Here is a 16,294-nt window from a genome sequence, read left to right on the forward strand (position 1 = left end):
CATTGATTAATTAAAGATCCAAGGGGGCTGATAGTTGCTTATTTAGAGATCTAGTGAAAGAAGCAAAATATTAAAGGGAAACAAAGTTTGCTCTCCTAATACCACCTATTACCGACACTGAAAGAGGAGATAAGGAAGGTTGCTATAGGAAGAAAGTTTACATGTTAGTAGAGTTGGGAGTGTTTTCCAGTGTACTATTCGGTGCAATCCAAAACAAGAGATTCCTGTACCAGCTCTGAAATGAAAAACATCCATTGTTCTGATCATGTTCCTCTTTCAAGGGAAGAAGTAGCATTTCATTGTGACTAAATAATCATTGGCACAGAGATTGGTATCCTTGTTCCAGCCTTGTTCAGCGAGTTGGTCTGTTACTATTCTCAGTTTTCTACTGCATAGCACAGCTGGAGAGATTCAGGTTTCTTTACATCAGAGTAATCAGAAACTGAGTTTCCCACATTAAAATGTCATTTTCAGCCTCTTGTGTGTTCAGGTTACGCCCAGGACCTCTTGTAACTTCAAATCTTTGTTGAAAAGTCTCAGAAATGTCCTAGCACTCCCAAGCTAAAAGCTTATGTCTGTATTTTAGCAAGCCTCCTAATTCAACCAGCGTCCGTGGACAGACCTCAGCTTCTGGATGGCATTGACCATTGGTTCTTGAAGTGGATTTCCTTTAATGATATAGACTGACAGCTACCAGTGTAATAAGGATTTTGCTCTCAGGTAGTTGAGTAAAGATATACAGAATCTTTTGGCTATTTCTTCTAAAGAATAGAGACAAATGACCAGGTGGTGCATAAGCTTGTAAAAGATGGCTAAGATAAGCATTGAACTTGTGAATCATGATCTTTGCCTCTGATATTCTTCAACATTTGATCTGAAAAAATCTCTCTGATGGAAACAAGGCCTTCTTGAAATTTAGCACCAGTATATAAAACAGATTGATCACATTTGTACTGAATGCTGGGCTTGTGACAAAGAAAAGGAACTTTTAGTAGCCACATCATCTGTAGAACACTTCAGAGATCACCACATCTCAGAGACTTTGCAATCACAAACAAATGTCTTGAGCCACTTCAGATCTAGCAGTAGACAGAACTTGCCCACTTTCTGGTGCTACAAAGCACTACGGATAAATCTGTTGAAGTCTGGCTAAACCATTAATGGTCCAAAATGGTTTTAAAATTATTCCATACATAGTATTATCACCTTGAGCATAGCTAGAAGATTTCTGTATGTATTTAGCCATTGGCTCCCCTTTGGGACTTTGGACAATAGTCCACATCAGATATTCTTATATATACCTGGCCGTTCTGAATCCGTTCTCTCCGAATCTGGGTAGCAGGCTCACAACTAAGACTCCAGCAAGAAAAAGGTCAGTCTGATGACTCTAAGACTCAGGCATTAGCTGAAGTGGAGATCTGAAAAGGTACCTCAGAATATTGCCAACCCATTGCATTTTAAATTCTCTTTGGGAGGTTATGCAACAGTACTGTTTCTACTTGTAGGAAATATAATGAAGAGCCATTAACAATGCAAAGTAGTATTACCAGTACCAAGTTCTCCCTCTACCCTCCATAGCTGAGCAGAATAGACCTGATCAACCAAATAATACATCTGACTAATTTAGCAATATTTTTGAATATACAATTTGACAATAAAAATATTCATCCATTTCTAGCATACAGACTAAGCCTACCATGGAAAGAGCATTTTAAGGTCCAAAGAACCAGTTCATCAGGTTATATAAGGGAAGGGGCTAAGTGGAGAACTTGGTGAATGTTCTCCAAATGTAGCGCTCAAATCTCTGAACTGAATTAAATAGATCAGCTTCATCCAGGGAAGAGGCTGGTTGGGCAAAATAACATTGCATGTTGCTTGACCTGAGACACTTCAAAGGGAATTTTCAAAAAGTGCTGAGTGCTCACCCTCTGAAAATCGGGCCTCCATTTTAGTGACTTAAATTGGGCACCCAAAATCTGACACATGCAGAATCACTAATCACTTTGGAAAATCTTGGCCTTAGTCTTTCTTTAAAACATCACACACACACACACACAGAATTGCTGCTAGAAAATGAGCTATTAGGTGAAATAGTGTTCAAAGAAGCACTTGATAGGAGACCCACTGCACTGTGTATTGCTGTCTTTGGACATGGAAGCCAACTGATGGATTATAAATTATATCATCATCATCAGTTTCTGACTGGGTTTGCATACACAGCAATACTATTCTGCCTTGGCAGTGGACAGTTTTGAAATGATTGCTGGCAATACAGTTAAGAGAAAGCTACTGCCTTTCCAACACTAACAGATTAAAATTAAAGTTTATTTCAAGCAATCATGAGAAAATCAGACTCCTAACTGACTAAGAAACATAGAAAAACATTTTTAAAAAGATTACAGCTACTGCAAATCATGTTTGTGCTACTGTATTTGAACTCTCCATTTAGATTTCACCCCAACCCTTTATTTACCTTGAATCCCCAAAGGACTAATATTGCCTCTCAATGCTGGCACATGATGGTACTGGTGTGGCCTTGAACTCCTGTACATCCAGTGGTACCTGCCAATTTCCATTTCTGGTCTGGTGATCACTGCCAATTTTAGGTGGTAAAATGTCAGTGTCTCCAGCAAACAAAAATTTGTTCAATACTTTTATTCATTTAATTTTAAAATTAAGTGGAGAGTCCAGAAAAATATGCTGAGGTTTAATAACTGAAATATAACCAATTTGTACCAACCAACAGGAGGAAAATCAACAGGATATGCTGTTAAAGTTATGAGCTAAAGACCATTACTGACACAAGAATGTTTAAAACTCCTCTCGGTTCTTGAATGAACATAAATACATATTAAAACGTTCTAGTCTGTTGTGGTCTCTGATCATCAAAACTCACTTACCTCACACCAACCCCCTTCTCTTTTCTGGAAAACAGTCCCTTCTCTAAGAGATAGGGCGGAAAGGGAAACAGAATTGTGGGAAACCAAATATCTATTTTTAGAGTATCCTAAACCCAGCAGAGTTAGATAATTACCACCAGATGTAGAGAGAGAGAGACTCAAACACAAATTTGTCCAGTGGCGCAAAGTTAACTTCTTAAAACAAATAGATGAGAAAAGCTGCTCTCACACTGGTGCAAATTTCGACCAGCTCTATTGATTTCAGCAGAGTTACTCCAGTTTTACAATGTACATGCAAGGAGAATTCGACTCATTATTGTTCTCTCCCCCCCAGACCTCTCTCAATTGTTGATAAATTTCAGTAGTGTTATGTCATTTCCAGTCATATGTAATGGTCTGTAATTCGTTGGGAGAGTACTTCAAAGCTTTACTGCTCCTGAGCATTCCAGAAAGAGGCTATTGGCAAAACAGCATCAAACTTCTTTTGGATCGACATTTTTTCACCTTGCCTTGGTTATGAATTGCCAGGCTGTCAATGCAAGATGGATCATTTTTTAAAATACACTGGAAGTTCCACTCTGTAGTAGCTACATGAACAAGTAACTGTCATCTTTGTCCAAAATAAATCTTATTTAGCAGCATTTCAGCAGGTAGATGAGATATAGTTTAGGACATTACAAACAATTACTTTCCAAGTAGGTCAGAGAAGCAGGTTACTAGAAAGATAAGGTACCACAAATTTCTAGTCTAAAAACAGAAGTATATGGTGTGATTCTCCTCTCACATTGTTTTTATACAGGTGTAACTCCACTAACTTCAGTACGGTTACACGAGTGTAAATCAGGAGTGAGAGGAGAATCTGTTCCTAGGAGTCCAGTGATCTGTATCTAGGAGGATGGAAACAAGAAATTATATACATATTGTATTAATGAATAATCTGTTGGTAGTATTACTACCTGCTGCAAAAGAAAAAGAGTGTCCTTGGGAGCAATACCAAGTTAATTCTTTAATGAATGCTTAGTAGTTTATTTCCTCTTGATCATTTCCTTCTCTTTGTAATTTGTGCCAACAGCTTTATATATAGCCCATATTTTTCATGAAAGAAGTTATTCTGCTTCACATATTTTATTCTTCTACTTGGGGAAACCTTCCCCATTCCCCATCCTAAAAAAAAAAAAAAAAAACCAACAGAAGTTCGACAGCCTACATATTCAACTACTTTTCAAATGTTTTCTAGTGCATCTTCCTAAAATGATTACGTATCCAAAGACAATGTCTCCTGCAATGACTTCCTCTTCTCCTGTTGCTCATTCAATAACAATCCTGTTTATGAGATCACAATAGATGCCATAGTAATTGAATGCAATATCAAAAATAGAAAATGATGGCAGAATGCACTTGCTGATACTGTATAGTACTATTCATTGTTTCTCATATACTTGCCTTCCTCAAACATGCAATGTTCAGTTATTATTGTTTTCCATTTCTCTAATGTACATAAAACCACTTTTTTTTTAAATAAAAGATTACTAATTACTTTTTGGAGAAGAAAATGATATTAAATTAGAATGTGCTTTAAGAGGAAGCATTTTTCATCACAAAGGAGAACTTAAATTCAAATACTTACTCAAAGACATTTAAGATGCCAGAATACTAATATAATTCTAATATAAACTAATATAAATAAAAATAAATGGAAAGGCTTTTATCTTGTCAGACGTGAGGTCAGAGTTCTGGAGTCCTCTTACTCTACCACAGATGCCAGTTGGATCACTAGTTCTTGCTGGAGAAACACTGAATCCTAAAATCATGAGCTGGCAGGTAAGTATAAGGACTGACTTTTAAACATCCTCTTATTTATTTTTAATAGCAATGGTCAAAACTTTGCCTTTATTTTATTTTTTAATGAAAAGGCATTTTGGAAACTAAAATTTTCATGGAAATTGTGCAACTTTCTGGTTTCATGACAAAGCCTAAGAATTTGTAACTAAAATATTTCTAAATTTCTAGGAGAAATTCCAAAATTTGTTATTTCTTTTCATCGAAAGTATTTTCATAAGAAATCTCACAGACTTTAGTCTGAGCAATAACGGCCTCCATAAAGTATGGCAGAACTAGGCCTTAACTCTCCGTGTTTTGGTCATGATTTAGTATATTAAATAGCACTGAATATTTATTTCAAAAGTATTTCAGTTCACTTTTAAGGGAGAAAATTATAATTCAGTGGAAGTTGCACTTTTAGGATTACTTTAGGTTACTGTTTAGGTACAATGATCAGCTATAGCTGGATATCCTTTTTAGAATTTGTATGTCATTCTGAACATTTATTTACATAGTTTATGTATGTCGTCGCACAAATAGCAGCTACAGGTGCTCTAATTTACAATTCACACAACTATATACATCTATGGTAGTTACTGGGTCAAAAATCTACATTTCTTTGTTGTTTATACATCAATGAAAGAACCATCTGTGGTCTTCTAATAAAAATGTGTGTGGAAGATGGGGTGGATGTGGGGGGGAGGGTTAAAATGGGCCAAGTAGTCTTGATATGGAGTAATTAATCACAGAAAATGTAATCTGATTGTTATTTCCTAAAGGAGATTATGAAGAGTCTCCTCAAGGGAAGTGGTGAAAACTCCACCCAACAATTAGCCGGTGACTATAACATTGGGAGCAAGACTAGCCAGGTAACAGGAAGAATTAAGGCTTACTGTAGATGACATAGTTGGTCCTTTTCCACCTTTACTTTGATTCCACGTCAATGCTCTATATGGTGTCATATCGTGCCTATTGTGCATGTACAGTGCAATCTGGAAATCTTTCTGGTTTTACCATATTCTGTGCCACATATGTCTAAGTCTTCCTTCACATGATCATTTGGGCAAACTACTGGGGATACACTCTTTTTAAGATATTCACTTTTTAGTTAGAAACCAAATCCTATTAATTAAAACCTAAATCACTAGGTTTGACACATTGTTATCCCTATCATACGTAACGGCCAAGATTTTCTAGGCTAGACTCCAAAATGTTTTACTTCTAGATTTATAGTCAGGCACTTCTATTTAACTGGCATTGTATTCAGGAGGGATGAGCACCAACAAATCCCACTGAAGTCAAAGGGAACTTGGGCACCTTTGAAATATGGATTTAGGAGCCTAACAATTGAGGCCTAGCTTTGAAAACTTTGGCTAATAAGTATAATTTGTATAAGAAGATGGGTTAATGTGTTATTCAAACAATCTAAAAAGAAAGAGCATCTCTTCTTTGATGGGCCTCTGCACATTCCCACTTGTGGTGCCTTGATTCCACATGCGGGTATATGCAGAGGCTCATCTTGAAGAATTTAAATTACAGGTAAGTAACCACTTCTTCGAGTGGCCTCAGCATATTCCAATTTGTGGGATCAAGGTACCTGAGCCACAATCTTCATATCCATCAAATGCCTAATGTTTATACAATCAAGGGCTTCCCTCAAAATGAAATTAACCTCTAACATTAATAAGTCAATTATACTTATTGTATGCAGTAATATAGCCGTGTCAGTCCCAGGATATTAGAAGACAAGGGTGGGTGAGGTGATATCTATTATTGAACCAACTTTTGTTGGTGAGAGGCACAAGATTTCAAGCTTACACAGCTCTGTAACAATAGGGACTTGCTTTGTGTTAACACACCATAAATATTGAACAAGAAAAGATCCTAACCATTCATCTCCATTTATTGGATAAACAGAAGTTGGTAGAATAAAATATACTACCTCTCCCACCTTCTCTCTCTAATTATACTTATTTATTTTGGTTTTAAACTACACACATTTTGCAAATTCACACTTTTTAAAAAATTGGTATAAAAATGTTATAAAAATTGACATGTAATTGTATTGTTTTAGGCTAATACATAATCATGCATAACGAAACTCTTTGTTTGAAATCTCTCACAGCAATTCCTAATTATGAACTTCATTTTCACTGATTAAGTGCTCCCTTCTAACCTACAATCAAAATGAATTTCCAGCACAACGGCTCAGATTTTTCCATCTACTTTTATAATACAGCATATAAAATTGGAGCTTTTTATGCATTAGTCTAATACAATAAAACTATTTCTCAGTAGTTGCTTTTCTACCAGACCTTCATGCCTAATTTATTATGGTCAGTCACAGCAATTTTTTGGCACTTTTACAACTTAAGAGTAATATTTTTCTTTGTTGCATGAAAAAAGCAAACTTCTTGTCTCTCTCAATATGTATCTGGATGTATTTCCTCCACTGCTGATGCAAAACGGCATTTCATTTTGCCCGTTTATTCCAGCTCAGTGAATCTGCCTACCCAGTCCTCACATTTTGATTTAATTTAATGCCTACAAGATAAACTCTGTCATTTGTAATAATTTGTAAACCCTCATCTTTAAGTTCATTCAGTCTGTTCTGTAGCTCTGTAAAAGATCTACTCAACATTTACATGAGCTCTGCTCATGGTGTTTCTCTCTGATAAGAGCTGCTGATATGCAGACTAAGCAATACTTATTTCCTATCTCTGTGAACAAGGGCGTTGTTCAGCTTCCAATTAAAAAATCAGGGCAGCAGTAATTCTTGTCTAGCTTGAGAGAAACAGCTGTGTGAAGGATGTTGCAAATCCAACAGTTGGACTATGCATCATTGCCTGAAGGGGGAATACTTTTATGATTTAATATGAACCCTGAATTATTTTACTTGCAATTTTAGAATGTGTTTGTAACATAAGAAAGATGTAATTTGCACAGTCGTTCCCAAATAACTAAATATTTTTAAACACTTTGGGGCAGATCCTCAGCTGGTGTAAATTGTTGTAGCTGCACTAAAGTCAATGGAACTATTGCTGTTTACACCAGCTAAGCATCTGCCCCTTTGTATTTACCATAGTTTGAACTGCACGTAGGCTGTATCACTATTCAGTTGCATACATGTGTAGATACTGTAAGTAAACTACACCTTCACTTGTTGTCCTACACTGTTATACAATGTTATTGTGCAACGTTTTCTACAGAGGCGGGGTGGCTGAAGTATACTATATGTATAGCGTCCTCTCTCACCTCACTGAGGTGCTGATTCTACATAAGTTAAAGTTAATAAATGTTTGTATTGCTATTGTTTTTGTAAATGCACTTTGAGATCCTTTGATTTAAAAATCCATAGAAATTTAGACCATTAATAGTGAAAATGGACATTTTTCCTATTGTGTTATATATACACACTTCAAATTAAACATGTTTGTTTTCTCCACAGTTTGTGTGTACGCACATGATACTGTACATGAACTTGGATATCTAAATGGAGATGAATGGCTAGGATCTTTTCTTGTTCAATATTTATGGTGTGTTAACACAATCACAGTTCCTATTGTTAAAGAGCAATAAGGAATAAAAACAAACCCCATGACCTCTGGCTTATTTTATTTCATTTAAGTTGGCAATTTATTTCTGAAAGTAAGGTTTTGTAAAAAAAAAATTGTGATATTTGAAAAGAAAATATTGAAGGGTATTCACATGCTCGAGATCTCAGAATCTAAGACCTCCAGTTTTCGGCACTGGAGTAAATGGCCAGATATTCCAAAAGGCTCAGTTCCTATTTAGGCACCAAAATGAAATTGCAGGATTTTCAAGAGTACCCAGCATGTTCTCAGCACAGTTGCCAACTTTCACATAGTAAATAAGCACCCCGACTTTCACCATAAACCAAAAATCAAGCTAATCTCATTTCAAAACAAGGCCAAAACAAGCCAATCCCTAAGAACCCCAACACTCTATGTGACTAGATCCCCCCGGCGTGCAGTCTGGGACTGTGGTGGGCCCGCTGTGCACCCCTGACTCTCTCTCCCTTTGCCCCTGCTTGTCCCCCCCCCCCCAACCCAAAAAAACCCACACACTTGCCCCTGCTTGCCGGGAACCGATAAAAAAAAAAAAAGAAGCAACAAGCTACAACAAGCAACAAGCTACAAGCCAATCAAGCAACTCTCAAGCCATTTAAGCTTGCAACGAGCTAAATTTCTGCGTTTTTTCCCCCACGGGTTTGGTATGTCTGGTTCTCAGTGTGAGCTACCGGGTGCCGGGCTCTTATGAAAATCCTGCCTCTTCATTTAGGTGCCTAAATAACAGCTGAGCCATCTGACAATCTGGCCCCAAAATCTCAAAACAAAACTTAATGCCCTTCCTCACTGAGTACTTGTTGAAAGGAATAAGCAAGTTGATCTGGATGATTATTTTATTTCATTGTTTAAATTGAGACAAGGCAACCAGTTCTACTCTTCATATTTTATTGCCATGCATAGTATACGGTTTACATTTATGAAAGGCAATGTTGGACTGAATGAAGATACAACTTCACAGTGTCTGCAAGGCTGTATGTTACTTTCATAAATGATGAAGTAGGCAAGAACAACAAAGGCATAAAAATACTAAATGCATTTAAATATCATGTTCAATGTGTCAAACTAGCTACAGGAAAGCTAGGAAACAGTGGAAAAATTAAGGCTCCAAGTCCCTTCTGCTTGCCCCTTTATGAAAACAAGACAATCTGTCCTTCGTCGTGCAAGACAGTCTGTCATTCGTCATATCAGCCTTAACTGATAATTTGTTTAAAAGAATGAACATTCCCTACATGCTGTGCTTTGGGGATTTAGGCAAGGATGAAAAATATTATCTAATCATTACTGGGTCTGCAAGGTACGTAATTTGTGATGCACAATATATGGAAATAACATTTTTAGAGTTGGTAAATATTATATATACACCGAGACTATTTAAAATATATATATTATTTACCTGGTGGAAAGGAAAACTTTAGACCTTTTAAAAATAATCTAAGTGAATGAGATGGCTATTTTTATCAAAGTATTTAGGATATATACTTTGTACATTAATATGCATTCAAAATCCCCAGCGAAGTTGATTGCTGCCCATGCATGTTAATGGCTTTCAAAGTTTAATCTCTCGGCATTGTAACTCTTTTTTGGAAAATCCCTAGGGGATTATGTTTTCTATGGTCTAATCACTTGCCAAATTTCATTTTGTTGAAACGGAGGCTGGTTTCGAATTAGACGGACTAGAAAAGAAAAACAAAACTTCAAACCAAGGAAACAAATGATTTTTCAATGTATATATGTATATAATTAAATGCTTGTTTGTATTAAAACCCACTAAAATCTAGGGATATAAAGTAGCAGTTGAAGCAGTTGTGATATTATAATAGCTAAGAAATAATACATGCAACAGGTTCCTGAGGAGATCTCATTATCTAGGTACTGTCAAGAGTTCATAACAAACAACTTTAATAAGATAATTTTTGTTAGAGCTGTATCACTCAGCAGAATTTATTGTGCCTCTTTGTACGATAGCCTGCTATCCTGAACGGCATGAATTATATGGCAGTCTGAGTCCAAAATGTAACAGTCCTTCAGTGGTGGTATTTATCCTGTGAAGTGCTGAACTTTAGATCAATAAATCACCTGGAGCACTCAGATTAAATTAAGTCTCTCTCCTACCACACTGCCATTTTCTTATCTCAGAATAATAAATTTGGAACTCTTCTCCCCATCAAGGAGCAATTCTGGATTACACACACACACACACACACACTGGGACCTCAACGTTGCTTAACTCATTGCACTATTCTCCTTTTTCCTACCATAGAGAAACCTCTGTAGAAACAAAACTCTATGGAGTAAAATGTAGACGATGAAAAGGAATTAAAATCAGTCTGCTATCTGGCACCAATCTATTGCATCAAGGCAGCTAGGGATGTCATTCTAAACGGGCAGAAAGCTACATGTTCCTGTAACCTAGATCTCCCACATTGCATTGCACAACACTAAAGCACTGCTACATGGCTAGTCTCAGTGAAATTTTCTGATTATGGCTCTGAGGACCCTACACACATTTTCTCTCTAATTTACCAAAACTGATCAAAGAAGGAGCAATAACAAGGCTTCTTTTGCAGAAACACACCATTTTTGATGGGATTGGAGAAGGTTCACAGCGAGAACATATTCAGAGGGAAAGATTCCTGCTCTATTAATTTGCTGTCAAGCCTTACAGGAAAAAAAAAACCCTGAAAGCTAGAAAGATGCAATAATGATTGTTTAAGAGCTGTTCTAAAAAGAGTGACAAAAACGGTCTAACCCTCTTTAAGTACCCTCAATGAAAAGATTTAAACAGGCTATTGTTAGACCTCTGGGTACCTTTTTTCTCTTGGCTTTGTTCTGTATTTTCCTCCGCTGCAGTTTCCATGGCTGGCTTCATACCATCCACCAAAAATGCTTTCTCCCCCCTCCTCCCAGCAAAATCTTTTTCTCTTCTTTCTTTCTTACTCCCTTCTGTCTCTTATTTACAGCAGCAGTGATTGAGTGGCTCTGTTCTTCACTACAGTAGATTACAGTCCTTTCCAAAATGCAAAAAGTCTTGTCAGCTTCAATTTCGCTCTGCTTACTGGTCCATAAAGATTTGTGCCAGGAAACGCTCAGCCATACGTCACCAAGGACCCCAGTTACAAATAGCCATTCTGTGTCCGATTGTGTCCCAACTTCTATGTAGCTGGGGTTGGAAGAATCAGCTAACCACCCTTTCTCCTTGCGTGCTCTCTCTTTCCCCTTCCCTCTCTTTCTCCAGAGGCTCCCAATGAATGTTAATCAATTCTCTCAGCAAAGAATGGATTTGTGACATCAGAAGTGGGGATGCATGTGAGAATGAAAGAAGCCCCCTCCTGTCGCATGACTCAGCTATGAAACTAGCCCCCCTATTGCTGTCTCTAAGGAGAGTCATCACACAATCACAAGGCTCTCTTTCCCATGGGACCCTATTATTATGCTTCACATTTTGATTTATTCCATATGCCCTCTGCTCTTGCAGAGAACATAAACACAATGTGCATGCCGCCTCCAGTTTATCTTCTGCTGACTTTAAGAAGCAAGTAAGGTTTGGCTCTCATACAGCACAAACCAAAGGAAAACAAACAATTGTGTATGGATGTATCTGTGTCCACATAACATACCCAGAGAGCTTAAAGCAGAATTTAAAATCCTTTCCTTCTCCTCTGGCTAGCAAAGATCACAATACAAATGTGACCACAAACGAACAGAAGTACAATGTAATAGTTTTTAAAATAAAGCTGGGTAAGCAAGCATACAGTCCCTAATTTTCAAATGGGCGCTTAACGTCAGGTCCTGATTCAGGGGAACAACCCTTTTCAGGGAAGAAATTAAGCACATGCTTAGCGTGAAGCATGTGCTTAAGCACCATCCTGAAAAGGGATGGACCTAAGTGCATTTTAAAGTGCTTCTCTGAAGCAGTGTCTTAGGCAATTAAAGAAGAGAATTAAAGTACATCCACAGGGATCATGGAGGTCAGTGATTTAACCAATTTCAAAATTTTGGCCCTGGGGCTGATCCTAAAAGGAAATAGGGTATCAACTGACTTTAGTGGTTGCTGAGGGGATTCAACACCATACTTGATAAGTCCCATATCCTTCATGTTCTTTGTATTTAATTGTAGCAAGATGGTGGGCAGAGAAAAGCACTCTGAAGAATTTGCAGACATGCTGCAGTCTCCTTTGATTATGAGGAACACATCCACAATTGGTCAATTCAGTCCACAGTTTGAGAATACTCCTGGATTCCTCACTGACACTAAGCTCTCAATAGCAGCATCTGCAAATAATGCTTTCTACCATCTTCGGTTGATTAAAATACTCTGTCCCTCCTGTGAAGGATGACCTCAGTTCACCACCACTTTATTACCTTCTAACTTGTCTGCAATATACTGGATACGATACCCAAAAGCTGGGTTTTAGGTGAGCTCTGCTGCTCTAGCACAAAGGTACTTTCTACCGCAGCGCTTTCTAGGAGGCTAACCCAAAGCTGTGTAACAAACAATTCTCCTCCTGGGGAGAGGATGACAAAAAGAACAACCCACATTTGACACACGAAAGCACTCAGATGCTATGGTGATGAGGGTGGTGATATTATGCTCAGATACTATGGTGATAAGAACCTAGACAAAAATTTAATTCTGTTCTGTATAATGATCCTTGTAAACGAAGAAAACTTCATTTAAGGGCGTTTTCCCATCTGACATCAGTGAAAACGAAAATACAAGACGATGATGCTAAACGACACACATCTCCAAGTTTCATTGAACTGCCAGAAAATAACAGGTCAAAATGGAAAGGTAGCTATTTGTTTCTGCAAGTAAAATCACTGAGGCTCTTGCAATTTATCAATAAACTGGTAGTGTTTCTGATAATTGTGATGCCATATTTAGTTCAATTTCCTTAATGTATTTGGCTTATACTGTCCTATTTGGAAGACTGCTACTTCATTTCTTCCCCCGCAGAGCATAGCAATAAATCCAAATTGATGCAATTTTAATGGGTTTATGATGTGTGGCATACTTCCCAAGATACAATGATCATCTTTGGGATTTGTTGTTGTTTTTTAATGTTCTGGCTGACCCACTTATCTTTATTGCCTTCAGAAGAAAACCACTGTAGAACCTCCAGTCAATTTAAGTGAGACCTATCTGTTGAAACTTGAAGGTTTCCTGGTTCGTAAGTAGTTTTTGTTGAATGAGTTCAGGACTTTAGAACAGATGTGTTATTAACAAATCTAGCAGGCGGTGGAGACCATCCCCCATTTCTTCCAAAGATCCCCCCTCCTACCCCCAAGTACTGAAGAAATACATAACACTAGAAGAACACATTAACTACTCAAGAACTTGAACTAATGTCTTCAGGAGCCATCAATCTAACTGTTTAAAGCTGTCTAAATTAATTAAATTATTAATTCTAGCTACTGAATCATCCTCTAAAGATTTAAGTGACGCAGCGAAGTGTGAAGTTCTCTCCCACTCCCTCCTGCTTTCCAGCTTGCTGAAAGATGTGATGGGTTTTAAGTCACTCTTTATCATCTTACTTCAGTCATTTCCTAATTCTCCTCCACTTCTTTTCCTTCTTTATCAAGCACTGCAGATGGAACAAGCACTGCTTTCTCCTCTGCTGCCATCAGTACTATTACACACATCTATTACACGCATGTTCAAGATCACTCTAACCAAAACCTAAGCCAAGATCCCAACTCCTCTCAAAATCAGGTAGGTCTTTTTGAGAATGCACTGTCCTCCAGGGAGATTTTATAATATTATTTTTATATAATATAATATAATAATTATAACCTTATGGTTGAATGCAAACACTAGATATCTCCAGCACTGTGGTAAAGGGCACTGTTTCCCGGACAACCACAAAGAATTTTTAGAATGAAGAATCTACTCCTTCCCTCATCAGAACAGTTTTAAAAAGCCTAACAAAAATGATCTCCAGAGACTGAAATCCAGATAACCACAGTCATAAGGACTGATTGAGATAACCAAGCTAGGAGAGTCACACAATTATGCTCCAGGAGTTCAATAGAGTGACATTTTACTTGCAGCTCAAAATGAAATTAAAAATGAGTGGTGGTGGGGGGGAAGGGATGAATGGACGATTCTACTGCTGAAACACAGCCCTAAGCCTACAGCAGGACACTGGGAGTTAAAGCAACAGAGTTAAGTACGTGAGAACACTGCAGAATAGGTCCCAGTGGATAATCAGTTAGTACAAAATATAACTGCCTATTTTTTTGAACTAATTTATTTAAAAATATCTGAAATTAGTTTTCCTCGTCAAAATAAAGCATTGCAATTACATAAATTAAAAATGTTAAATATATTTAAATATATTATATAAATATAAATAACTATATTTAAAGAAAGATATGTAAGTATATTAAAAACATAATTCTTTAGCAGGTGCCTATTCTTTTTGAACACTGGCTGCCTCTATTCATGTCAGTGACAATCTAGTTTGTATTCATAAAGGATAAGGAGATCTGTGATAAGTTATAGAAAATTCATTATAAGCTTTAAGTAGATGGACACACTCCACCATTTCGACAAAGGCTTTCGAGAGCTACAACAAAGAGAATTTTCACACTTTTCCCAAAGAACGTTTGAAGCTGAAATAACCAGTTTGGATTTTTGAAGGCTAAATCCTGAGACTCTGTATCACACAGGATTGCAATATATATCCAAAGTGGCTGGTTTTAAAGTAAGCAGATAATACAAGCATACATTTTTTTAAAAGAAAGAACAAATATACATGCAGTTTATCCTATGGTTTTATTTGGGGTTTCGCTTGACATATAAACCATAGATGTGAAGTTTCAAAAACCTAAATTTCATCCAAACCCTGTACACGTTTTTAACCCCAAGTTATCTAAAGTTGGGTGTAAACTCTCTGATATAGTGTTTAGTTATAACTGACGACAATTTTCATGTGGTGCGATATGTTCAAAGACGGTAATTAGTTTTAGCTTCATAGCTATCATATACTGGTGAGATGCTTTAAAAATCTGCCTCCAATTCCTTTGACATGCTGAACTGTCTGAAAAACAAAATTCCAAGTGATATAATTGTCTCATATTTGCTAACTAGTGACATCAGTAATGAATTATTATGAGGAAAATAATAAAATTGTATTTTAATACTCTACATAACATGCAGAATACTTGAAAATGTGTGTGTGTGTATTATATCTCTATATAAAATTACTGAGTCTCCAATCCTGGACTTCTGTGAATAGAGCAGTATTGGGACCTAAGTTTGGACAATAGGTATCCTAGGGTAATAAGGGACTAGCTGGTGAATTTAGCTCATCACGATAAAAATTCTCAACTATTTAAAAAAGTCTGAGAAGTAGGCAGATACCCAATGACTGTTCATAAACAAGAGTGATCCTGGTAAATTCTATTTCTCATAAAATAGTGAGAGAAATCAGTCCTTAAACATCTTGGGCCAAATCCTACTGCTCTTACTTATCAGAGTAGTTTCAATAAAATTCCCATTACACTTAAATGCCATAATTTTTTAAACCTAGGCGTCTACAGTTCACTCCTATATCCATATTTAGTCTCTTACATGTAACAGTCCTGATTTTCAAAGGCCACATTTTTGAGATGGCTAAATATATATTTAGGAGCCAAAAGGAGAGGAAAGCCAAAGACTCCATGAAGCCACTAAGGATTAGCTGTTGTTACTGATTTTATACCTGGATGCTAATGTGATGGGTAGCAGTATAAAACCCTAAGATTTAGACACCCAGATTTGAAAATTTTGGCCAATGGGACTACTTCCATGGGGAAAGCCAGCAGGATTTGGCCACTACAGATAAGAGAACCATAACCAATAAGTAGTATGGATTCAGAAAGTTTGGGTACCACCTAACCTAATTGCTTTCTTAATCATATTACAAATCTGTGGACAAAGTAAAGCAGTAGATTTAATATATTTGTATTTTACTATGGTTAAGCCTTTGGTACAGAGCC

General features: G+C 37.0%; 1 protein-coding gene across 5 annotated transcripts in view; it reads right to left on the bottom strand.

The window, feature by feature from the left end:
* LOC113406232 (neuronal membrane glycoprotein M6-b) overlaps positions 1–16,294 on the bottom strand; it is a 132,285-nt gene that overhangs the window by 22,258 nt on the left and 93,733 nt on the right. The window contains exons 1-2 of one of the 5 annotated variants that reach the window (XM_026649665.2): positions 11,120–11,399; positions 2,474–2,593 (exon numbers count right to left, since the gene is read on the bottom strand). The exons of 1 other annotated variant lie outside the window; for it this stretch is intronic. In XM_026649665.2, the coding sequence (XP_026505450.1) occupies positions 2,474–2,593; positions 11,120–11,180 (181 nt within the window). In that variant the 5' untranslated portion in view covers positions 11,181–11,399. Of the gene's footprint in view, positions 1–2,473; positions 2,594–11,119; positions 11,404–16,294 lie in introns of those variants that run through there. 3 more of the 5 variants (XM_026649673.1, XM_026649676.2, XM_026649683.1) reach the window with 3 other exon arrangements.

This window comes from Terrapene carolina, unplaced genomic scaffold, assembly GCF_002925995.2.
Source record: "Terrapene carolina triunguis isolate 2854851 unplaced genomic scaffold, T_m_triunguis-2.0 Scaffold23, whole genome shotgun sequence".
NCBI classification, from domain to species: domain Eukaryota; kingdom Metazoa; phylum Chordata; order Testudines; family Emydidae; genus Terrapene; species Terrapene triunguis.